The sequence below is a fragment of the Ananas comosus genome, linkage group 1 (genome assembly GCF_001540865.1).
Source record: "Ananas comosus cultivar F153 linkage group 1, ASM154086v1, whole genome shotgun sequence".
Classification (NCBI taxonomy): Eukaryota; Viridiplantae; Streptophyta; class Magnoliopsida; order Poales; family Bromeliaceae; genus Ananas; species Ananas comosus.
In genome coordinates this window covers 807203-831419 of record NC_033621.1, presented here as the reverse complement: position 1 = coordinate 831419, position 24217 = coordinate 807203, and the positions used below count along the sequence as shown (strand labels likewise).

At 39.7% G+C, this 24217-nt stretch overlaps 3 protein-coding genes across 4 annotated transcripts; 1 reads left to right on the top strand and 2 right to left on the bottom strand.

The window, feature by feature from the left end:
- On the top strand, positions 5855–8605 carry LOC109707419 (probable polyamine transporter At3g13620). Its single transcript, XM_020228662.1, has 2 exons — positions 5855–6882; positions 7907–8605. Exons 1-2 carry the CDS (start codon positions 5958–5960, stop codon positions 8494–8496), a joined length of 1515 nt encoding a protein of 504 aa, XP_020084251.1. The 5' UTR covers positions 5855–5957; the 3' UTR covers positions 8497–8605.
- On the bottom strand, positions 8720–11622 carry LOC109707426. Its single transcript, XM_020228672.1, has 3 exons — positions 11311–11622; positions 10716–11048; positions 8720–9405 (listed from the first exon to the last, which is right to left on the bottom strand). The coding sequence occupies exons 1-3, from the start codon at positions 11530–11532 to the stop codon at positions 8917–8919; spliced, it is 1044 nt and encodes a 347-aa protein (XP_020084261.1). The 5' UTR covers positions 11533–11622; the 3' UTR covers positions 8720–8916.
- On the bottom strand, positions 13642–22488 carry LOC109719162 (PLASMODESMATA CALLOSE-BINDING PROTEIN 5-like). Of its 2 annotated transcripts, none has more exons than XM_020245709.1 (5): positions 22324–22488; positions 15437–15513; positions 14801–15274; positions 14108–14135; positions 13642–14019 (listed from the first exon to the last, which is right to left on the bottom strand). In XM_020245709.1, the coding sequence occupies exons 2-5, from the start codon at positions 15498–15500 to the stop codon at positions 13806–13808; spliced, it is 780 nt and encodes a 259-aa protein (XP_020101298.1). In that variant the 5' UTR covers positions 15501–15513; positions 22324–22488; the 3' UTR covers positions 13642–13805. The 2 variants fall into 2 exon arrangements, with proteins under 2 accessions (XP_020101298.1, XP_020101301.1); XM_020245712.1 differs by lacking the exon at positions 22324–22488 and adding an exon at positions 16097–16208.

Sequence of the window (24217 nt, the reverse complement as noted above, 5' to 3'; positions counted from 1 at the left end):
ATTTTCGATGTAATCCTGCTCGATTTGTAATGCTACATTAACGACTAGATTACATAGCAGATTAACCAAATATAGTTATCCTGGCAGGATTGCCTGTAATTCTGCCAAGATAACTCGAACCAAACGCACCCTAAGGGCTTGTTTGGTTCAAGGGTGGAATTGGAATGGATAATGGAATGGGAATGAATTGGAATGGTAATTGGAATGGCTTACTCCCCCAAGACGTTTGGTTTATTTGTAGATTGGGAATTGGAATGAGTTATTCACATTTCATTGTTTGGTTCGTATAAACTAAAAAAATTGTAGGATACTATAATACTAATTTTACTCTCAAATATAAATTTATATTATTTAAAATTTATGAAAAATATAATATTATTCTCTAATAAGTTTTCCAAAAAAAATATCAAATTTATTTTTAAAAACTTTTATTGATGTGGGTTAGGGATAGGGTTTTGAAAGATGATAGGTTTTTTTTCTTTTTTGATGAGAAAGGGGTGAAGAGAAGGAGGGTGAGATGGTCACATAGATTTCGAGAACTTAGTGGGCTTTCGGAATGGAATCTCAATCCGGACTAGAAGACCGGAATCAAGTTGAAGGCTAATGTGTCATTCCCATTCCAGTCTAGAATAGAAATCCCAAACCGATTCATGCGAACCAAACAAAATTAACCGGATTTGATCAAATCGATTCCCATTCTATATCCAAAATGGATGAACCAAACAAGCCCTTAAAGTATAAGTACTAAAAGAATTAAAGTGATAATACTAGCATGCAGAAATTAACTTTTAGATGGATAATATGTTAAATGTAACTCGCTTTTGAATGTACAAATAGGGTTGCAATTGGGGGACAACAGGATGGGATGATGCATGTGGGGGCGCTTCGGATGGTGCCGATACCAATCCCACAGGATCCGCACCCACTAAAATATTATAAGATAAGATCACAAAGCGGGGATTTAACTCGAAGTGGACAGGATCCAAATCAAACCCCACCCACCATCCNGGATACTATAATACTAATTTTACTCTCAAATATAAATTTATATTATTTAAAATTTATGAAAAATATAATATTATTCTCTAATAAGTTTTTCAAAAAAAATATCAAATTTATTTTTAAAAATTTTTATTGAAGTGGGTTAGGGATAGGGTTTTGAGAGATGATAGGTTTTTTTTTTTTTTTTTGATGAGAAAGGGGTGAAGAGAAGGAAGGTGAGATGGTCACATAGACTTCGAGAATTTAGTGGGCTTTCGGAATAAAATCTCAATCCGGACTAGAAGACCGGAATCAAATTAAAGTCTAATGGGCTATTCCCATTCCAGTCCGTAATAGGAATCCCAAATCGATTCATGCGAACCAAACAAAATTAACCGAATTTGATCAAACCGATTTTCATTCCATACCCAAAATGGATGAACCAAACAAGCCCTAAATCTTATCCTACTCTAAAAATTTTATATATTCCTGTGTCTAAATTCCCTTTCGTAAACTTAATAGTATAGAAATAAACATTGGGTTCAGATCCCTTGTTTATCCAACTCAAATTCGATCCAGTAAAATTCACCAGTTGCCTACTAGGACCTATCCTGAGTTTAAAAACCTACCTTCATTTGCAAGCTCGAATTCAGCTTTTCTTTACAAACAGAAATTAAATTGTGGAACTCTCCCTTTTTTTCTTTTCTTTTTTTTTCTTTTTGGTAGAAACCATTGAGAAATTAAGCTAAACAAATAATTACATTTGATGGATTTTATTACGACGAAAGCACAAACAAAACTGATAGAAAAAAAAAGCAATCGCAAAATAGATAAACCATAGAAAATAGTAATGTAAAACGACCACAAAGATTTATGTAAAAAAAACTCTTTGTAGCAAATAAAATCACGAGCCAAAGAAGAGAAAACTTCACTATAAAAACAGAAATTATAATATTCTGAAGAATACAACATGCTGCATCATGTCCAGGGTAAAAGAGGAGAAAAAAAATTCTTAATGGATTCTTCGTTATCAAACTCATCTGCTCAAGCTCTCTACTACTCACCACCAATATTTATTTTTTCTTCATAATTTATTTTTTTTTTAAATCTACCATATCGCAAAACTGCCAACGAATTAAAGAATCAAAATCAAAATTGATAACCAAATTTCGAAACATCCCTAACAAATTTGGCCGAGCCGATTGACAAGGTAAGGAAAAATTTGTACCACTCAGGAAATAATGGAGATGACTGAGTTTACATACTGTAGAAAACTGCTGCAAGATGAGAGGCTCACTTATTTTTGGACTACAACTTAACGCAGCTTAGTCAAATCCTATTCACCATCATGCTCCAGGATTTCCTTCATGTCACTATCCTGTGAGTCAATAAGTACGTGTATTTAAGTATCTTAAGTTTTTTTTTTTTTTTCTTTCCAACATAATTTCAAAGACAAGTACAAGTACGTGTGAATGCGAACTAAGCAAATGGCGCACAACTGTCCACAAATCTCTCCCAAAGCAACGTGTGAGGGATCATTGAGCAATAAAACCACCAAAAAAGGCATTACAAATATCGTACTAAAGTATTTAAATGTCCAATCGAACTGTCCAAATGGACCCCGCCAAAGTAACTTCGCCCGGAAAATGAGCCAATTAGAATATAAATCAATTGTATGCTTGACAATTCACCAGTGGATCTTCGACCTCTACCTCAGTTGACCTCGAAATCAGTGAAATGCAACTTATTCCACTATAAGATTTTTTTTTTTTCTTATGATAAACTAATTTACAGCAACATTTCTTTTAACTTAATTATTTTGTTTGAGAATTAGTATAAAACTGTTACTTTCATAGTATTAAACTGAATAAATAATCTTTTATTTAAATGATTAGGATTTTTTTTTTTTATGGAGGAGGATTTTTGTGTTTCTGATATATCATTTCTAATAGTAATTTATTTATTCTTGTATGTGATCTAAATATATATTATAGAAAGCCGAATCAAATTCTGTCAAATTAACTAATATTAAGAAAACTTCAAATAAAATATATTAAAAAGCTCAAAAGTTCACTTTGCCGTTATGCAAAACAAATTTTTTTTATGTAATCATCAGTATTACTTAGAGCAATTGATAGATATATATTATTCCGAACTATCTGGTTTAAACTATATGATTATAATTTTTTTATTTGTCCATGAACTTCTTTCTCCCTAAGAAAGGTTAAATTTTCTAATTGCTTGTTCTGCTTCTTATCTAATCAAAACCTACCAGCAAAACCCAATAATGTAGTTAGCTTATGACAATGTAACAGTAATATAATAATATTGCAGTTGATCTGTTGATGATATGAAATTGATTAAGATGTCACAATATTGACATACCAGCCATATATTATCAATTAATAAAATTGCACCATAAAACTTTATTGCAGCAATATAAAAAATTTATATGAAAATTTATATTTAATTAAAGTTTATTGCAGCAATATCATTCCCACATGCATTTTCTCTCTCTCTCTCTCTCTCTCTCTCTCTCTCTATATCTATATATATATATATATATATATAGTAGGCTGGTATGCTTATGGAAGCACGGAGTCCTCCGTGCTTCCACTTTATTTTCGATGTTCGGACTTTCGAATTAACGATCGGCTCCGTTAGAGTTGATCTAGAGTATTTGAAGTATCTAGAAAATAAATTTTGTGATTTTTCGATATCATTTACCTAGTGATCGAAGGGGCTCAAAATCAATAATTTTAATGGCCATGGTGAGCCGGTTGCAAGTTTAACGGTGTAGAAATATCCAAATCGCATGAAATTTTGATAGAAAATTCTTTATACCATATAAAACAAGATCAATAACTTTGATCTAAAATTTTAATGTCATATCATCATATTTTGTAAGATTTTTATTTTCNTGCTTCATATTTGTATATTTGTAAGTATTTTGTTTGATATTTTTATCCAGTTGATTGTATTTTGTTATTCCACTCGTGATGTTGTGTTTCTCGTTTGAATATTTCTTATCGTGAAAAAACTTGCCTCAAACTTGTTGAAATAGGCGCTAGAATTTGAGCTCAACCTGGGGCCGGTTGCACTAAAGACGGTGAATGGTTCACCGTCTTTAGCGCAAACTCCAGAACCCCGAAAAAATGGCTAAGTCCTGAACTGGTTTCTTTTACACAGATAAGACGGTGAACTATTCACCGTCTTTAGATAAGACGGTAAACTATTAACCGTCTTATCTGTGTTTTAGCCCAACCACAACTTGGCCAATTTACTCTGAAGACGGTGAATAGTTAACCGTCTAATGAAGACGGTAACCCATTCACCGTCTTATCTGTGTTTTAGGCCCCCTCTCAAGGACTTGGCCAAATAGCTGGCTAGGGAGATAAGACGGTAAATTGTTTACCGTCTTTGAGAAGACGGTAAACAGTTAACCGTCTTGTGCCACGCGGGGAATTGCTGAGAAGGTGGTAGGGTGCGCGGAGAATTGCTGAAAAGGCGGCATGCTACGCCTAGAGAAGACGGTTAACGATTTACCGTCTGAATAAGACGGTTAACCATTTACCGTCTTCAAGAGTTTACTTATAAACGGTGAACGAATCACCGTCTTTATGAGAAATGCTGATTTGGCCGCTGAGGTGGCGAGAGGAGGGTTAGTTTCACAAATAAAATTTTCACAGGATTAGTTTGGCAAATATGAAATTTCACAGGGTTAGTTTCAAAAAAAACCCGGAATAAAGTGTAACGTTCGAATCACCCCAATGTTCCATTCCATTAATTGCACCCTTCTGATTAGAGGAGATGGAAAGCGCCCGAGGAGCCGGTGCGTGCGGAGTGAGCACGTGCGGAACGTGCAACATCCGCGTGCTAAAAGAACGTTAATTAAATAAATATAACAGTAATAATAAATACTAACAAATAAGAGTAAAAAGAACTAATGAATTAAAAAATAAAATAATAATTATTGAGAAATTCTGAAATTTTCACCAATATTAAAGTGATTGATTTAGCATATGATAATTGTCGTACGCAGCTAAAAGATTTGTTATAATTCATTGTAATTATAATAGCAAAAAGTCTTATTTGGATGTGTGAATATTTTATTCGATACGTTTTTTAAATTTGCTTAATAAATTTATATATTTGAATGATAAAAAGTATATATAATCCGATGTTTAGAATGAATTATCGTAGTTGGCTTTCAAATCATTCTTTCAGAATAAAATAAATTACTTTATAGGTAAAATATCTATTCAGCCAAATTATAAATAGTAAGATCTTTGAAAAAGAAAAAAACAAGCTTTCTACTAATACAATCTTACTAGAAAATTTGTATACTAGAATAATTTATTCTAATATTAAAAAAGGTCTAAAAAAATGACAATAATCTGCCATGCGGTGAAAAAAGAAATGCAACTATACTCCAAGACAGCATTGTCCTTAATTCAGCTAGCAATAAATAATGCCTATTAAATGTTGGGTCGTTGGATCGGAGATTACTCATCAATTTACGAAATACCAAGTAATACTGTGGCACAGTGGCAGTGAGACAACAGTTTAAATGCTCAATCAAACAGTTTAAATGTCGAGTCTATAACCCAAAAAAAGATTATTGCAAAATATTTTTTTTATTCTTTATTTTGAGAGAAAGACAACAAGTTATCAGCTTAATTAAACTCATTCATTTTTTTAAAATAAACTCAGCTAATAATATAAAACTAGACTTCAAACTAGGAATATCATACACTAAATTTGTAAGTAATTGCCCTAAGTATGCTCGTAAAAAGAGTTGACAACGTTATTAACAGATAATTAAGTATAAACTTTTAGATGATGGAATTGCACATTGCAGCTGTTATTATTATTATTATCATTAATTATCACTTACACTTCATCATCTCCCATGCACTCTACTTAATCCCCGCAGCTATACTAATACTACCAGTCTCCACCTCCACCCCGCAACAATGAGCTCCGAGATCCAACTCCACGGCCCCTCAAAACCCGGGCTCGGCTCCGACCTCTCCCGCCCCACCAAATCCCCGCCCAAAACCCCGACGGATTCGGCGCCGACTCCCCTCCGAAACCCCATCCTCCCCACCCCGATCTCCACCCGCCACGGCACCGCCAACAAGCTAACCCTAATCCCGCTCATCTTCCTCATCTACTTCGAGGTCGCCGGGGGCCCCTACGGCGCCGAGCCCGCCGTGTCCTCCGCGGGGCCGCTCTACGCCCTCATCGGCTTCGCCGTGTTCCCCTTCATTTGGAGCGTCCCCGAGTCCCTCGTCACCGCCGAGCTCGCCACCGCGCTCCCGGGCAACGGCGGCTTCGTCCTCTGGGCCGATCGCGCCTTCGGGCCCTTCGCCGGGTCCCTCATGGGCACGTGGAAGTACCTCAGCGGGGTCATCAACAGCGCCGCGTTCCCCGCGCTCTGCGTCGACTACCTCGCGCGCGTCGCCCCCGCCGTGGGCTCCGGCGGCGCCCGCACCGGCGCGGTGGCGGGGTTCAACGTCGCCCTCTCGTTCCTCAACTACACGGGGCTCAGCGTGGTGGGGTGGGTCGCGGTGGCGCTCGGCGCCGCGTCGCTCGCGCCGTTCGTGCTCATGGCGGGGTTGGCTGTTCCGCGGCTGCGCCCGCGGCGGTGGCTCGCGGTGGCGGAGAACAAGGATTGGAGGCTGTTCTTCAACACCTTGTTTTGGAACTTGAATTTCTGGGACAGCGCGAGCACGATGGCCGGGGAGGTGGAGCGGCCGGAGACGACGTTTCCGAGAGCGCTGGGGGTGTCGGTGGTGATGACGTCGCTGAGCTACCTGCTGCCGCTCATGGCCGGCATGGGCGTGCTTGACGCCCCGCCCAGCGCGTGGGACGATGGCTTCTTCGCCGACGCCGCAGGTACGTGTATACGTGCGCGCTCCGTTTCTCTAATTTTACTTCTTTCTCTGGTGTTGCTATTAACTAATCACGTGGGCCTGTAAGGTCCTTTATGGGCCCTTGTACCCGTGAATGCGGCCCGTATTATGCCCAGTCTCTTTTTAAACAGAAGCACGAAAAAGAGGGAAAAAAACATATTGCTCCATACATAGTTAAATTATACTATTTATAGAAAAGTTGCACCTTTTATTTTTATGTTGTACTATGTATTCTTGTAATTTTTTTTAAAAAAATATGTTAGATAAAAATTATAATCTCTCAAAAGAAGAAAAAAAAAAGCCCGTAGTCCGTAGTGAAGGTAAAATTTAATCTATGAAATATCTCAATTCCGATTCGAAGATCGTGATAAAACAGGATCAAACCAAACCACTCGCTCCAATGGATCAAATGCAAGATCACAAGATGAAAATTACACTAATTTTCACAGCCCAAATGTCAAATCCTCCAAGAAGAAAGTAAACTTTTAGGAATCTTAGTAATAGAGAGAGAAATCTCATTAGAAGAAGAAAAAGCAGAAAGTGAGAATCTTCTTTCACTTTTCATTCCTCCTTTTTTCTTTCTACACGTTTTTAACTGCATATATTGGGTGATTTTCAAACCAACTAAAAAAATCATCTCTTAATGGATCGGATAGGATTTGCCCATGATGGACGACTCAAAACCCGATTAAAAAACCTACTAGTAGATATTATAACTTGGTCAATTATGTATAGAGGGTGCGCAGTTTAATCAGATTAAAAAAAAGCATCGTACATGTAACTCTCCGCGAGTATTTATCTGTATCATGTCAATGCCAATGCGTTCCGCGTCTGAGCCAGCCGATGCAACTCCCTTCTCCTTTCCTAGTAGAATCTAAAGCGCACGCGCGGCTACTACAGAAACTACACCAATTAAAATACATAGACCTCGCTCCTAAATCAAGTTTAAAGAGAATCTAGCTACGTGCTATTGTTGAGGCACATTCAATATTCATGCACGAACGCAGGGAGGATCGCGGGGAGGTGGCTCAAGTACTGGATCGAGGCCGGGGCGGTGCTGTCGACGATCGGGCTCTACGAGGCGCAGCTGAGCAGCGGTGCGTTCCAGCTGATGGGCATGGCGGACCTGGGCCTCCTCCCGCGCTTCTTCGCCCGCCGCGCCCCCTTCTTCGACACCCCCTGGGTCGGCATCCTCCTCTCCAGCCTCATCATCCTCGGCATCTCCTTCATGAGCTTCAACGACATCGTCGCCTCCGCCAACTTCCTCTACAGCCTCGGCATGCTCCTCGAGTTCGCCGCCTTCCTCCGCCTCCGCCGCTCCCGCCCCGACCTCAAGCGCCCCTTCGCCGTCCCCATGCCCTTCCCGGCCTTAGTCCTCATGTGCCTCGTCCCCGCCGCGTTCCTCGTCTTCGTCATGGTCATCGCCAGTTGGAAGGTGCTCGTCATAAGCTCCGGGTTCACGGTGCTCGGCGTCGGCGTGTATTATCTCATGGCCTTTTGTAAGGCGAGGGGGTGCCTCAAGTTCAGCGATGGACGCGTGGAGGAGGAGAAGGTGTTGGGTGAGGAGAGAAGAACAAGAGGAGGTGATGAGGTTTAGTTGAGGAGATAATTTGTATGATATACATTTTAATAAATCTGTGAACATAGTTGTTCTCCTTCACCACCTCTATCTAAATTGAAAAAAAGAAGCTAACAAAGAAATATTGGAGGGAGATGAACGCAATAGATTCTGCTGTTTCATTGTAACTTATGCTGCTTAATTCATATGTGTTTGACCGCGTGCGTAGACCAATGCCAAACAATACACAATAGTTCCTCAGTTACTAATTAAGTGCATATTTTTGGTACATTAATTGTACTGCAAATGTAGCAATGCAGTATATATATGTACACATAACAACTCTTCGCATGTCAACAAACCATATACACGATGTACACACACACACACACACAAAAAAAAGGGAAATAAAGGGAAAACGATAAACCAATCTCACTTTGTATAATCTAAATAAACCATTTACATCCTCTGCACCTCCCCTGGAGGTATGAAATAATCAGCAGAGAGGCCCGGCACATTGAACACCACATCCTCAATAGTCCACACCTCTTCCATCTGTGCCATCAACACCCTATCAGCCTTTAATCCGACGCCAAACGTCACGAGATCAACCGTCGTTCTCCCCGAGTGCGCGATCATCACGCCATCGACCGGGCGGTAGTCCTCAATACGCGACGAGATGTTGGTCTCCCAGTACATGGCTTGCGAGCCTGGGGTCTGAGTTCGGATCAGCAGTGAGTCCTCGAGGTGAACTAGTAGGCCGCTTCGCGGGCTGAAGTAGCCGACCATTTTGTGTTTGATGGTTTCTGCAGTTCCGTCACTCCGAGCCAACAACATCAGAGGGTCGACTTCGAGCTTCAGCGCGAAGCACTCCTCGCCTCCTATCGGTTTCTCTCCTACGTGCTCCGCGGTGGAGAAAACCGCCGCGATCGTCAAAGGATCAAGTCCCTTCATGGCCAAGATATATTCAATCAAGTACTTAATCTAATAAACACTAAAGAAAGCTAATTAAACGTTACAATATTAAACCTACCGACAGTTAGGATAACTTTGAGGATCTTGGTTAATAGCAAGTTTTGTGGCTCTTAATTGTTAATTATAAAAGTTAAATAACTTTTTACTTGTTAATAGCAAGTGGCACAAGGTTTACAAGTAAGCCAGGTTTAGAAGTTGCATGAGGAATTATTTTGATGTAACACAACGTGGTCACCCAAGCAGAGTGCATATATAGGTCACTCAGGTCAATCTTTCAAAGGTCAGTTTGCCAGGAACTAAATGATCGTACCTAATTTTATTAAATTTGAAAGGAGTAGCACAACTGCACAAGTGTCTACATATTAATTACAAAATACGGTTATTGATCGTCCATAAAATAAGTGGTAAAAAGCTTGATGGTTGATACCCAAAGTCTCAAGTTCGAATTTTAATTAATTCATATTTCTAACTAAGTTTATTTTTTAAAAAAATAAATAAAATAAATAGCATACTAATCTTTCTTTCGAAAAAAATACAGTTCAGTAGAACCTTACGACCAATACACTATTATGACATTAGCAGCACCTGAACACCCAAAATATTTTAGAGAAGAATTTGATTATTGAATTTTTTTTTTCTTTCTAATTCTAGCTACTTGATGTTAAGCCCTTTTCGAGATTATTCAGCATCTTAAAGCATGGGATAAATGTAGATATTTGATTGATTTTCTTTTTCAACTTCACTTTTTATTATGGTGAAAATTTTCTCTCCATTTTCGTAGACAAACAGATGCTGGAAAATAGAACCATACAAATTGCTTGTTTTCTTTACTTGTATCCACTTTCCTGTTTAATTAAATGTAACAAAATGCAAGTTTTTCTTTACAAACATTAAAAAAAATTTGCCAAACAAGTTTAGAAAATTATTTCAGAAAAATTATTTTTATCTAAATTCAGTCAAGCACTCTACAGCTTTTTATCATTATCAATTCTCCAAATTAAAATTATTTTTGCAGAAATTATTTTTTCAGAAGCTATGCCAAACGGACCTATGCATACTTAGCAATTTATGCCACAATAACTACAGGTAAAGTTTAATATTAATTGCTCTTGTTTCCTTCTACGTTACATTGAACTTAATTGGAATTGACCGCTGACCTTTCAGATAGGTACTTTGTTGACCCTACGTTTTGTACTTTTCTCATTAATAAATTGCACAGTAAAGAACTCCGAAAAGAAACAAAAGAAAATTGATTACAACGTGCATGGCCAGGGTACACTTGCCTGCAATGCCCGGCGAAGCGGCCGCACTCCGCCGCGAGCCGCGTGCGCGCCGAGCCACGGGGTGTGGCGCCAGGCGACCCTGCCGTCGCTCCCCGCGACGACCTGCTGGCCCGACACGGCGAGCTCGACGAGCCACATCTCCGGGACCAGCTGCCACATCACGAAGCATCCGTCGAAATGCTGGCGCCTGCCGCCCGCCGACGACGGCTGGCGAGTGATCGCCAAGCTCACCCGACCGGCCGCGTACATGCTCTTCACGCTCGCCGCCATCGTCGTACACCTTGTGGTCGCCCGAAACTGCTGTACGATGTACTCGGCTGATGAAACCGCAGCCTACGGAGAGAAAGATAGCGTGCTATTTACTTCATTCATTAAAAAAAAATAACTTGAGAGCTACAAAGAACATTAGTTTACTAAAAAGAAGAATTAGAACTTTGGTGAGAAAAGATTTTTCTTTTTGAAAAATAAGTAGATAGCGGCACACTATCAAGTAGATAGCGGCACGCTATCTGTTTCATTCATTAAAACAATTAAACTAAGTCACAGACTCACAGGGGTGAGCTAACACAGGTCTTGGTGGGAAAAGATTACTTACGTTCTTTTTAGGTTGTTTGGGAGGGAGGGGGAGGGGGGAGAGAGGGGACGCGGCGACGCTGAGGAGGACGCGGAGATCGGAGCTGTTGTCGGAGAAGCGCTTCTTAAACCAGCCTCTGAAGGAGTAGCGGGTGCTTCTCGTTGCAGATAACCTCTTTGAGCATGTTGTTGTTGTCTCCTCCTCGCTTATGGGTTGCTCCGAGAGAGGAGCGAGAGGAGCCATCTCTCTCTCTCTCTCTCTTTCTCTCTCTCTCTAAATTAGAGAGGATGGGTTTTTTTTGTAAGAGTGATGAGTCGTGGTGTGGAGAGTTGATTTAGTGGTTGGTTTACTTCTTAAGCATTGCTTTGCTTTGCTTATAATATGGCAGGGGAAAGTGGGGAGTTGGAGAGGTTGTAGCAAGGACCTGGTCTATGGACCGGCCTAAAGTATCTTTGATTTTTTTTTTTTTTTTTCTTTTGGGGCGACTCAATTTCTGATATCATGGCCTGATAGCAACTAAAGAAATTTAGTGATTAAAAAAAATATATATTTAAATGACAAGATACAGTTAGTAGTGTTCGCATGTCTTTAGCTTTTGAGGTAGTTTTTGGAATAAAAATTTGATGAAAACGGTCCGTTGCATCTACAGTCCATCACGCGAGTAACACAAATTTCATAATAATAAATACTAATCCCTACCAAAAAAGTCCCCCTCTCTTTTGTTTATTTTTTTTACCATTAAAGCATAGATTACTGTGTATATATGTCCACTAAATATGGAAGCATTAATTTAATTTTTTGGCTCTAATGGTGGAAACTATTAAGAAAATTTCAGAAACTATTTGAAAAACAAAGATTAGTACTTCAAATATTTCTACAAAACAGCAGTTTACAGGTGTAGCCTAACTGTTTTACTTGTAGGTCCGTGGATAAAATGGTAGACCACGTACAGGAAATAATTTCAGGATAAACAAAGGGGGAAGATGTTGTGGTGATGGTAACAAAAATTGGACTGTGAAGTGTGAATTTATTTATTTATTTATTTTTAGAGAAAGATAGCATGCTATTTGCTTCGTTTATTTTTTAAAAAATAAACTTAGCTGAAAATATAAATCAACTAAGATTCAAATTTAAAAGCTCGGGTATCAATCACCAAGTTTTTTTTTTTTTTTTTTGGAGAAAAAGATGGCACATTATTCGCTTTACTTACTGAAATGATGAACTAGACTACAGGGATGAGACAGACAGCTGATGGCTCACCAAGTTTTTGTCACTCGTCACTTGTGATGGTAACAAAAAATGGAGTGTGAAGTGTGAATTTATTAGGAAGAATGGAATATTAAGTTGTGATGGGCCCCTAAGTGGAAGGGACTTCTAAGGCAAAGAAGAGAAGCAATTTGCGTTTGGGGAAGGGTCCAAATCTTGGTAAAAATGCCATGGCAGTTGTTTGGTAAACTGAGAGACCAAAGGGCTTATCGTGAAAGGGAAACACTAGAAAGAATCAAACCATAGTTTCTCTAATCCAAAAAAAAAAAAGTCATTAGTTTAATGTGCCCACAATCTATTTATATTAAATCCGATGACCGGAGCGTGCAAAATTTTAGTATTTAAACAAGCTCGAGAGTTCAAAATCATAATCCCAAAGTTAGCTCCGGAATATCTTATTAGACCAGTAAAGAGTAATGCGGTGGTACTGAATCTTTTGTTTAAGTCTTTTTTATAGTATAAAAAAAAGTGTTTTTAGATACCGCAATACCAAACTAGAGCTAAGTATTTTTGATAACATAGTCCTCTCAACGCAACTGCTTTTTCAGTAGTTTCAATTATTGATATTCGATCAGTCACTGTACAAACACGATTGGTCACCCACCGAGATTATTTTCTGCCACACAGATCATCATCCCTTGTTTTCAAGCGTAATTAATTTGACCTCGAGAGCCACATCATTGTCTAAAAAAAAGAAATAGAAAAGGGTTGGAGAGTAGGAGAGAAAAATGATTCTCTGCTGTTTTTGGTGAATATTTGTTGATCAAGCACAATTAAAAACACATGATATTGAAACTGATATACTTGCTCAATATAAAAAGTGCAACTTATTGTGACATTAAAATGGAAAGGGACCATACATTTGTGCATATATCATGTTGATGTTGGTGCTCCATGTGACACAAGTTGGCACTGGCCCTATTACTAAACATTGCCTATTTTTGGGCATATCAATGTGTCACAGCATATAAATAACATAGCAAACTACATGAGTGATGTATTTTTCATATTTCTTTAGAATTATTGATGAAGCTAATTAACCAAATCTACACCATCTTAACTATCCTAACAATTTCTAACAGCTTCAGTTGAACTATACACTATCAAGTATCATTTTATTCATTTACAACCATAACGGCGACGTCTCAACAAACTCAATCGTCATGCGATGAATTCACCTCTTTGCCTAGAAATTAATGTTCATACATATCACTCTCTATTCTGGACAACTAACCAATTTTCACTACAACTCAAAAAAAGAAAAGCAGCACCAGAACAACTACATATGGGATCATAAGAACTTCCACCAAAACCCTACTTCCGGCACTTATCGGGACAAAATTATCATTACTTGGGGCGCCACCGATGCTCGCAGTCGTGGTTCCACCTCCGCCTGTGGTTGTGTTTGTACTTGTGCTCGAGTTTGTGCTTGAACCGCCGCTCGAGTTTGTGCTCGTAAGCGTGCTGTACATACAGATGAATGTATTATGTAATGGTCGCAGTACATTGCTAAGATCTTGTAGTAAAGTTTAGATTGGTTCGAATTGCTCACCTTCCGGCAAAGATGCACGAGCCATGGCCTGAAATAATAAACATATAAAAAGATTAGTGTAGATAAGATGATAGACTACTTAAAACTCAAGTAGTACACCTAATGTTCTTGATGCTTAAAAACCGCTCTAACAGCAATGATTTGCAACAAGAATCTGGCTCCACAGTTATCATCAACTATTAGATTATAGAGTTGATATGTAGAATCGAATTATTTATGTCGTTGTTGCCAAGTTCAGTAGCTCCATCAGTGGGTGGATAAGTGATTTCCCTAAAAATCATTTTATGTAGTGCATACACACAAGACAATACCCTGTACATAGTATCATAACTTAGACAATCGATTTTTCTAATCACCAAAACTGCAATGCGCCTTTCGTAGATTATGGAATGAATAATGACAACTAAGCTTGTTACAAGGAATGCACCCTGTTAGCAAGGTATATCTAATTGGCACCAATAGCATGTATATGTCCTCATTTTAATACACTCATGGCGACAGTAGCACCTTAAAAAAGTAAATTTTGTGCTCGAATAAATTGTACAACCAAATCTGAAATGTATTAAACTAATATGCGAAATGTAGAAACTACGCAAATACTTTGGAAGTAAACAAAGTGTTTTTATACTATCTAATTGAGTGAGAAAGAATGTGCAATTATCATAGGCGGTAAGAGAAGGATATGGAACTTACTAGGATCAGTATTAGTAATCGTCGCAGTGTTGCTAAAGTTGCAGCTTCCGCCACTTCCAGCCATTTGATGGTAATAGTTATTGTAGGCATAGGAAGCCAAATCAACCAAATTGTTCTCTACATAACAAGGCTCCCCAGGTTGTATGGCAGTGCAGTTTGCCATACCAGGACCACAAGCCCAATTTAGTCCCTGCTGTAGTGCAGTTGATTCTGCATTGGTGAGCGCCACGCAGAACACCCCGGCCAAGTTTGAGGAATTTGGGTCTGTGGTGGCTAAACTGACAATGCTCGGAATATCCGCCATTTCTCTTCTTGCGGAAAAGATCTCTTGGTTATCCTCTGTGAGAAGCCCCCGCCTCGCCCTTTCTCTCGAGAGATCATCGGTGTAGCTGTAGTAAATCAATCTGTTTTCGTGATTGGAAGTGGGCTCATTTCCCCCTCCCTCGCTAGGGATCGTAATTCCAACGTATTCACCTGTGAAATTTGTAATAAAGGTTGTTTAGAAGTGGTACTTACAGGAAAACTAATAGTTATTTGCAACGAAAACGAACGTCACTTTGTTAACAAAAACGAACTGTATGCTGGTTTTTAATACATAATTTGTTAGCTAATTTAAACAAAAAAACTTTAACATACCCGATGTTCCTAATTGAGCACAGATGAGAAACAGAAGACACCCCTGCCATCGCTTCGTCAACATCTGATCCCGAAAACTGCATGTTGAGCCAAAAAGAAATCAAAATTAGTACATGAGACAACACCCAGAAAATCGATACACCTAGTTCAGATATGCATTACGCTAGTTAATTTATGAAGCTTGAATTAGAGAACTAAATCAAATTGAATACTAATAAAATGTAATTAAGTTGAAAACTAACTACGAACTGTCGCCGCCGTGCGACTACAATGTCAAACATCTTTTTGCCAACATCTTTTTTCTTTTTTCCTTTTTCTGACAGAACTATTTTTTCGTCAGCATAAAAGATCCATAGCATCTAGCTACGAAACTAACCTCACAACAAAGAGATTTGAAGGAAAGGCTATGGATGTTTCAATTTTCTTTGTGTGCATCAAAATACGGAGCTTATTCGGCTACAAGTAATACAAGAGTCTAGGGACAAGACTATACAGGCGCGAACTAAATCATTTGCGCTTCCCTTTTTGAACTAGTCGCAGAAACATCATGTTTGTTAATTGACCCAATTGTGTACACATCTAAGTTAGTTGCTTAAAACCATCTAAATAAGTTGCTTAAAACCACAATCGGCAAATGTACAAAATTTGCTCCCTCTCTACCTTTATTAGCAGCTAGCTTATTGGACATCACTATTTTTTAACTGCTTTCAAAGTAACATATGACACTTCTCTCTCCCCTGCTGGTTCGAGCTCCCCCGCCGGCCTGTGCCCTCCCTCCAGCCCGCGTCCCCCCCTCCTCCCCCGGCCCACCGCCCTTCCTCTCCCGGCCTGCCTCCTTCGCTTGCTGGAACCCATCTGTGAATCCAACGTGGGCCTCGACCTGGCCAGTCCGGCCTCGGGCTCCCCTGATCGGTGCTCCCTCTGTCCGAGCTTGAACTCCCTGAGCTCTCCTGCCAGCCCGAAGCCCCCCCGGCTCGCCTTCCCTCCCACGACGCGCCCTCCCTTCCCGGGGGTCGGAGACCACCTGCTGCCTCCCACCTTGCCTATCTCCTGCGGCTCGGCATTGGGCCCCTTCTGTCCTGCCAGCATGCTCCCCCCCTTCACTCTGCTGAGCCCTCCCCCTCCCAACTGACTGGCGGAGCCCCTACCCCTCCCAACTGACTGGCGGAGCCCCTACCCCCCTTAGGGTAAGCGCCAGACTCTCGAATCTGACGGATGTCAACGTGCTCGGGCGAGCAATGAACAGGAAAGCTAAACTTTTGGAAGGATCTTCGTCTGTTCCGGGCCGCTCCGCTCGCAACCTGTCTCGCTCTAGAATCAAGAAGAAGAGTCTTCTGCTTGGAGTAGCGATTTCTGACGCTGAAGCGAAGGATCTTCAGAACTTCCTGTCCGTCGGGGTCTAATTTAACTCTGTTTCTCTCCCATTTACTGTTCTGATGTTGTTCCTCTGAGGGGTCGTCTCTCTTTTTGATGTCTTTCTTTCTTAGTTGGAACGTTCGAGGTCTCAATGATCCTCGTAAAAGATGTCTAGTTAAATCTATCGTGTCTAGGCACTACCGTGCAGTTGTCTGTCTCCAGGAAACTAAAGTCGACTCTGTATCTCGGTCTTTTCTTAGATCATGTTGTGGCTCTAGTTTTGATAAATGTCACTTTTTGCCGGCCGTCGGGGCCTCAGGAGGTCTTATTATCTGCTGGTGCTCGAGTTACTTTGCTGGGCTAGAAGTTATTGTTCGATCGTACTCTCTTACTGTACGCCTTTCCCATCACGCGAGCGGCTCGACCTTCTTCATCACTAATGTTTACGGGCCCCCCACCTGGGAGGGTAAGGACGCCTTCTGTTCTGAATTGGCTTCCCTCAAAGATATTTGCTGCACCAGCTGGGTCATCTGTGGGGATTTTAACTTCACCAGAAATCAAACCGAAAGGAGTGGGCGCACTTGGAGTAGAAAATCCATGGACATGTTCTCGGATCTTATCAATAACCTAGAGGTCATTGATGTTCCGCTTTCAAATCAAAGCTTCACTTGGTCTAACATGCATCGTCAACCCACCATGGCAAAACTAGACAGGTTCCTCGTCTCCACGGAATGGGACCTCTCTCACCCACTGTGCAAGGCCAAAGCCCTTCCTAGAATCACCTCTGATCATACTCCGATTCTCCTCTACTCTAGGCTCCCGCCTCCGACGCGTAGGTTCCGTTTTGAAAAGGTCTGGCTCACGAAAGAGGATTTTATTTCCAAAGTACCACTATGGTGGAACGAAGTCAGCCCTAAAGGATCAGCGATCCTCACTATAGCTGCTAAACTGAGGCACTGCAGAGTTCGTATGAAGGAATGGTGCAAATCGAACTTTTACAATATTACCGTAACTAAGAAGTCCCTTCTGGACGAGCTCCAGTCCATTGATCAGATAGAAGAGCTCCAAAATCTGAGCTTAGATCTCCACGAAAAGAGAGAACGCATCAAATCAAACCTCACACAGATTTTGGAGGAAGAAGAAGTCCTCTGGAAGACCAGGTCCAAACAACTATGGCTCAAGGAGGGGGACGCTAATACCAAGTACTTCCATGCTGTAGCTAACGGCAGGAAACGCACCAACTCCATTGAAGTAATTGAAGATGACACTGGCAGACTGTTAAACACGGAGGATCACAAAAGATCCTTTTTCTATCAGCATTTTCGCCGATTGTTCTGTCAGGCAGAGGACGGACCTTCCTCCTTCGGGGACTGGAGTGCTCTCTTCCAATCCAACACGCTACTACAACCTGAGTGCCTAACTGCCCCCTTTGACATGGAGGAAGTCAAGGCTGCTACTTTTCAACTTGGTAGTGATAAAGCTCCTGGACCTGATGGGTTTCCACTTATCTTCTATCAAACTTTCTGGGAAACCGTTAAAGACGACATTTACAAGATTTTCGTTGATCTCCAAAGGGGCACGCTTTCCACAGCCCCGATTGATTACTCCTTCATCTGCCTCATTCCCAAGAAAGAAAGCGCGTGCCAGGCCAAGGATTTTCGCCCAATTAGTCTCATCAACGGCATCCAGAAAATTATTTCCAAAGTTCTTGCGAATAGGATTGCCCTTGTTCTACCATCTGTTATTTCTCCTTCCCAATCGGCCTTCCTCAAAGACCGACTGCTTGCGGACTCGTTCGTCAACACCTGCGAACTAGTCAGTTGGTGTTCCAAAACCAGGAAAGAATGCGTCAGTATCAAAGCGGACTTTGAAAAGGCTTTCGACAACGTTCGGTGGCCCTTTCTGAAAAGAATCATGCTTTGGCTTGGGTTTAGTGAGAAATGGTGGTCCTGGATTGAACAGTGCGTCTGTAATGCCAAATTAGCCATCCTTGTGAACGACACTCCTACAAACTGGCTGAAAACACGAAGGGGTCTTCGGCAAGGCGACCCTCTCTCCCCCTATCTCTTCTTGATAGTTGCAGATTGTCTTTCTAGACTTTCCGACATGGCCTGCAGGAATAGCCTTCTTCGGGGAATTGGCCCGACTTCGGATTGTCAAACTATTCTGATTCAATTTGCCGATGACACGATCTTCTTCTACGAGCCCAGAAAATTTATCCTGCGAAATATGCGTTTCTTATGGAAACTTTATGAATGGGCCTCTGGACTCCGAATCAATATGGACAAGTCCGAACTGTACTACCTGGGCTCAAACACCTCTAGAGCTACCAGGCTTGCTAACATCCTGGGCTGCCAAGTTGGAAGCCTCCCTATCCGCTATCTGGGGCTACCCCTTCGTGATAAATCCTTGCGAAAAGAGGACTGGTCGATCATTATCAACCGCATTGACAAGAGGATTGAAGGGTGGAAGGCCAAGCTCCTCTCCCAAGGAGGGAGGTTGATCCTCGTGAACTCTGTCCTTTCAAATATGCCACTTCACTTCCTCTCCGTCTTTAAAGCTCCACAATGGGCTCTGCGCCGAATTGAAGCCTTGAGAAGGGCTTTCTTTTGGCGCGGATGCACAAACATATCTGGCGGGGCATGCCTCGTAAATTGGAGAGCAGTCTGCAAAAGCAAAAAAGAAGGAGGCCTAGGAATCAAGGATTTGGCGACTATGAATACAGCGCTTTTAACTAAGTGGTGGTGGCGCTTCTTTACCGAACCAGATCTACCTTGGAAGAAGTTAGTCAGATCGATTTATTATATTAGACGCAAACCTCTGAATGAGGGCGGGGCCTTCGTACCATATTCTCAGTGGTGGAAAAGTGTAATGCGATGCCGGGACATCTTTAAATGCGGTACAACCTACAGCCTCGGAAACGGCAAAGAAATTAAGATTTGGTCATCAATTTGGTACGGCGAGGCTCCCCTTCGTACTCTTTTCCCCGACATCTACAACCACACCCGAAACAAGGAGACAACTATTGCTAAGAGCTGGGGCCCTAATGGTTGGCGGTGGCAATATATCTGCCGCGGTCCAGCAGGGCCTCTACCTGTGAACTATCATAGACAAAAGGGCCTGCTTATGGACTTGCTTCGGCCCATCCGGCCAACTCAGCTTCCGGACCAGATCAAATGGCGTTGGACCTCCAACCAAAAGTTCTCAGTCAGATCCCTCTATCACTTTCTCACGGACTCAGGCATGGTGGACCCCCTAAGTCGACATATCTAGAAATTGAATATTCCTGGCAAGATCAAAGTATTCTTATGGCTACTACTTCGTAAGAGGATCCCCACTGCAGACAGGCTCCATAAGCAAGGGTGGCTACCGGATCAAACATGTTTTTTCTGTGCCGTTAATTTGGAAAGTTGCGACCACCTCATGAGTTCCTGTGTCTTTATTCGCTTCATTTTGCTGAGCGTAGGCGGCTTGGAGGCTCTGTCTGATCCCGCGGACGATGTGAGAGACCTTTGGTCTAAACTTATTGATCTAAGAGACGCCAAAGATAGACTTATTTCCCTCTCCCTCCTTTCTGCCATTTGGTGGGTCGTTTGGACGGAAAGGAATGGTTTAATCTTTCGAGAGATTGCCCCCAACCCTATTCGGTGCCTGGAACGGGCGAAACTGCTGCTTGACACCTGGATCGCTCCTTCTTGACCCTGCTGGATCCCTGCTGTTTGACGCCTGTCGTCTTTACTCTTTCTTTCTTCCTCTTTGGTTTTTGTTATTTGTCGTTTTTGCTTCCCTTACCCTCATTTCCTTCTTTTTGGTTTTAGTCTATTGTCGTTTTCGTTTCTTGTCTTTGTTATTCTGGCTTTTGACGCTCTTTCTCCCGTCGGAGGCCCCGGCTGCCTCCATTATGTAAGCCTAATTCATCCTCTAAATGAATGAAGCAGGTAGCGTGCTACCTTTTTCTCAAAAACATATGACACTTCTCTTTATTGCCCCTTTTTTTTGCGTGTGTAATTGACATGATGAGATAGGATTAGTTCAAAGCTATAAGTAATCCTTCTTCTTTTGGGATATTAGGTAATCCTATCACTTTTATTTCCATCTTTTCTCCTCGCATATTTAAGCACTTGTTTAAGCGTCTTCGATGGCATGTTGTTTTCTTTCTCAACAGTAGAGGTCGAGAAAAATGGTCAATGCAAATGCAAGAAACTATATATGAAAAGAAGACAAATTAAGGAAAATAAAGTATAAAAGGGAAATTGGTGGAGGGCGACATGTTTGAAACATTATCTTGGCTTAGAAAATAATCATGTGATCAAGTGGACAAGAGTTTGTAGACAAATCAAATATATAACCTGATGACTAAATGCCGACGCTCATATTAACATGAACCATAGAAATGAAGTTATGCTTATTTAAACGAAAAAAATATATCTAAGCTTATAAAAATTATACGGTTCATGAGAATTAAAAGAGACAAACATAGAATTAAAAGTAAAATCAAGGAATTATGAAGCTTTGTTCTTACTGTTAGGAAAAATTAAATATACGACAAATGCCGACATACTATACTATAGGTGAAGTGATGGTTTATTTCAACAGTGACAACTACTGATCACCTAAAATTTGCTAAACACATGTGTAAGATGAATATAGTAGTTTCCCAGATATCATTATAAATTATTGAATTACTTATTATTTTAACTCGTCATCAGCTGTTTCATGCTCAACATAGATGATAGTTTTTTCTTTTTTTTAATCCAAAGTTCAAATTTGTGGTCAGTATTAGAGAACTTAAATGCGAAATTTCATATTATACGGATACAGAGCAAATTAAACAAATACAAATTTACATTCCTACATACAACGATTTGCCGATGCCCTGTACTATTTCCTTGCCGAACTATTTTCATCTAGGAACAAATGCTTATATGAATTTACTAAAAATTAAGAGTTCAAATACTTTCCTAGTAAGAAAAACATAAAAAGTACCAATCAAAAGCAAATTTTTTTGGAATATAAGCTTCGGAAAATCTTAAAGATTTACCTTGTAGAATTAATAAGGATGGGGAAACTAAAACATATTCTCATGGTTAACCTTGTAGAATTAATAAGTATACATATTATCTTTAAAACTTCTCTGGAGGAAAGCCCAATTTACTATAAAAATTAATTTTTTGAGGGTGCTTTTGATTTTTTTTTTTTTCTTTTCCTTGTATTATAAGGAGATAATTGCTTCTAATGACAAATAATTAGCTCTAAAAATTGTGAGTGAGAAATATTTAAGTTCCTTTTGAACTAAATGATAAGAAACCTAAGGAGCAATCCAATGAACAATTAAAACAATAAAAACACTAAATTTAACTATTCCATTATAACTAGAGAAAAAATTGTCACTGATTGATACATCATCTCTACAAATCTTATCTTAGATCTGAAACACTAACAACAATTTTAAGGACAGAACTACAAAAACCAGCAAAATGAAACAAATTTTCACAACAAGAGTGGAACCACAAAAAAAAAGAAAAAAGCACCTGGATTAGGCTTCTGGTTGTAACCGAGGGTGATAATCTCTGCTCCCAAAAGCACTTCCCGTAGAAGCAGAGTAGAAACAGAGTAAGCGAGGGAGAGAGGGAGAGGAAGAGGGAGAGGGATCTCGTAGAAGCAGAGTAGAAACAGAGTAAGCGAGGGAGAGAGGGAGAGGAAGAGGGAGAGGGATCTCGTAGAAGCAGAGTAGAAACAGAGTAAGCGAGGGAGACGGAGAGGGAGAGGGAGAGGGAGATGCGTCCGCAGAGTTTTATTTGGGGGGCGTTTTATGCGTTAAGAGAGAATACTAATTAATTAATAATAAAAAAAAAGAAGTTTTAAAATGTGTAACGGAAACTGCATGCGAATTGCAAGTGTAATTAAGCCTTTTGCTGATGATGAGAGCAAGTGTGAAATGTGTGTGTGTGTTCGCGTGAGCAAAAAAGAGAACAAAGTAGAGCACTTGACCTGTGTATTGTCTTAACCTACACAACAATAATATATTAGAAGATCACTTAATTTCTTAAAAAATTCGTTGATATTTTATACTAAAATCCCTAAGCTTTCCACAAAATGTCATTTTAGTTCTTGGACTAGAATGAGCCTTGGACAAAAATTCGGAAATTTATGATGCTATTTATTCAAAAACTAATATATCCTTTCAACAATTTTGCCAATTTCTTTTTAAAATTTTGATAACATATTTAGTGATATATTACTCTATGGTGGCAACAATTTTTGGTAACTATGTCATATTGTCATTTCCCGGAAGTTTTTAAATTATTCTCTTAAAGTTTTTCTCGCAGCCATTGCTTAATTATATTATATGTATATAATGACTAAAAAACTACGAGCCAATTACTCTAAATAGTGATGATAAATTTTAATTAATAATTTAAAAATGTCATTATCTTAATTATGTAGGAGGCTCATTCTAGATTCATCCGTTGTTACTCTCAAGCAATATAATGATCTCTAAATTTACTGTTCATCACAATAATAATGATCATAAATTATAATGGACCGTGCATATTTCATACTAGTCAATATAAGCATGCAAATGTAACGTCCACAAAAACATGAGACGGATAATTCCATGTCCCCCTCCCCACCTAATTGAGTGGTTCTGCCTTTTTTTCTTTTTTTAAAAAAAAATTAGCCTCACAATGTTTTAGAGATTTTAATTTGAAATTCATCGTATGACTTTTCACGAAATTTACCAACAACATAAATTTATTACAGCTAGCATATTGCCCAATCGTAGGAATTTACCAACAAAGGTATTTTATTTTAATAATTTTTTCAGTAAATTTATCTAACTTTGTTTATATGGTTACATGCTACTCGTTTCAGTAAATTTTTTTTTTTTTAAATAAGTAATATACTACCCATTTCGTTTATTTCATTTAGAAATAAACTTAGTTAGAAATATTAATCAACTAGGATTTGAACTTGGAATCTCAGATACCAACAACCAAATCTTTTGCCACGTGTGATAAATTTTAAACTTGTAAAGTGGGATGATGAATTACAATTTAGCTAAAGTTGAAAGCTGGATTATCTATTATTATTATTTTTTTTATTTTGACTAAAATATTGTGATTTTATTATAGTTGCAATGTGTGAACACTATCCAACTCAGCATTATCTGGTCAACTAAGAGCAACTTATTCATTTCTGGCCCAAGCAATTCTGGGGCAGGTGAGAGAATATGCTCAAGAAAAAAAAAAAAAGAAAAGCTTTATTCCTACCTAACTCTTTTCTCTCAACTCTAAAAATAAATGTCTTTATCAACCAATCCAATTTCAATTACTACTCTACTAGTCAGATTGATTGGACGCAACGTATATTAATATTCTTGCCTCAATCTTAGTCCAAAGGAGAGAAAGAATACACAAATTC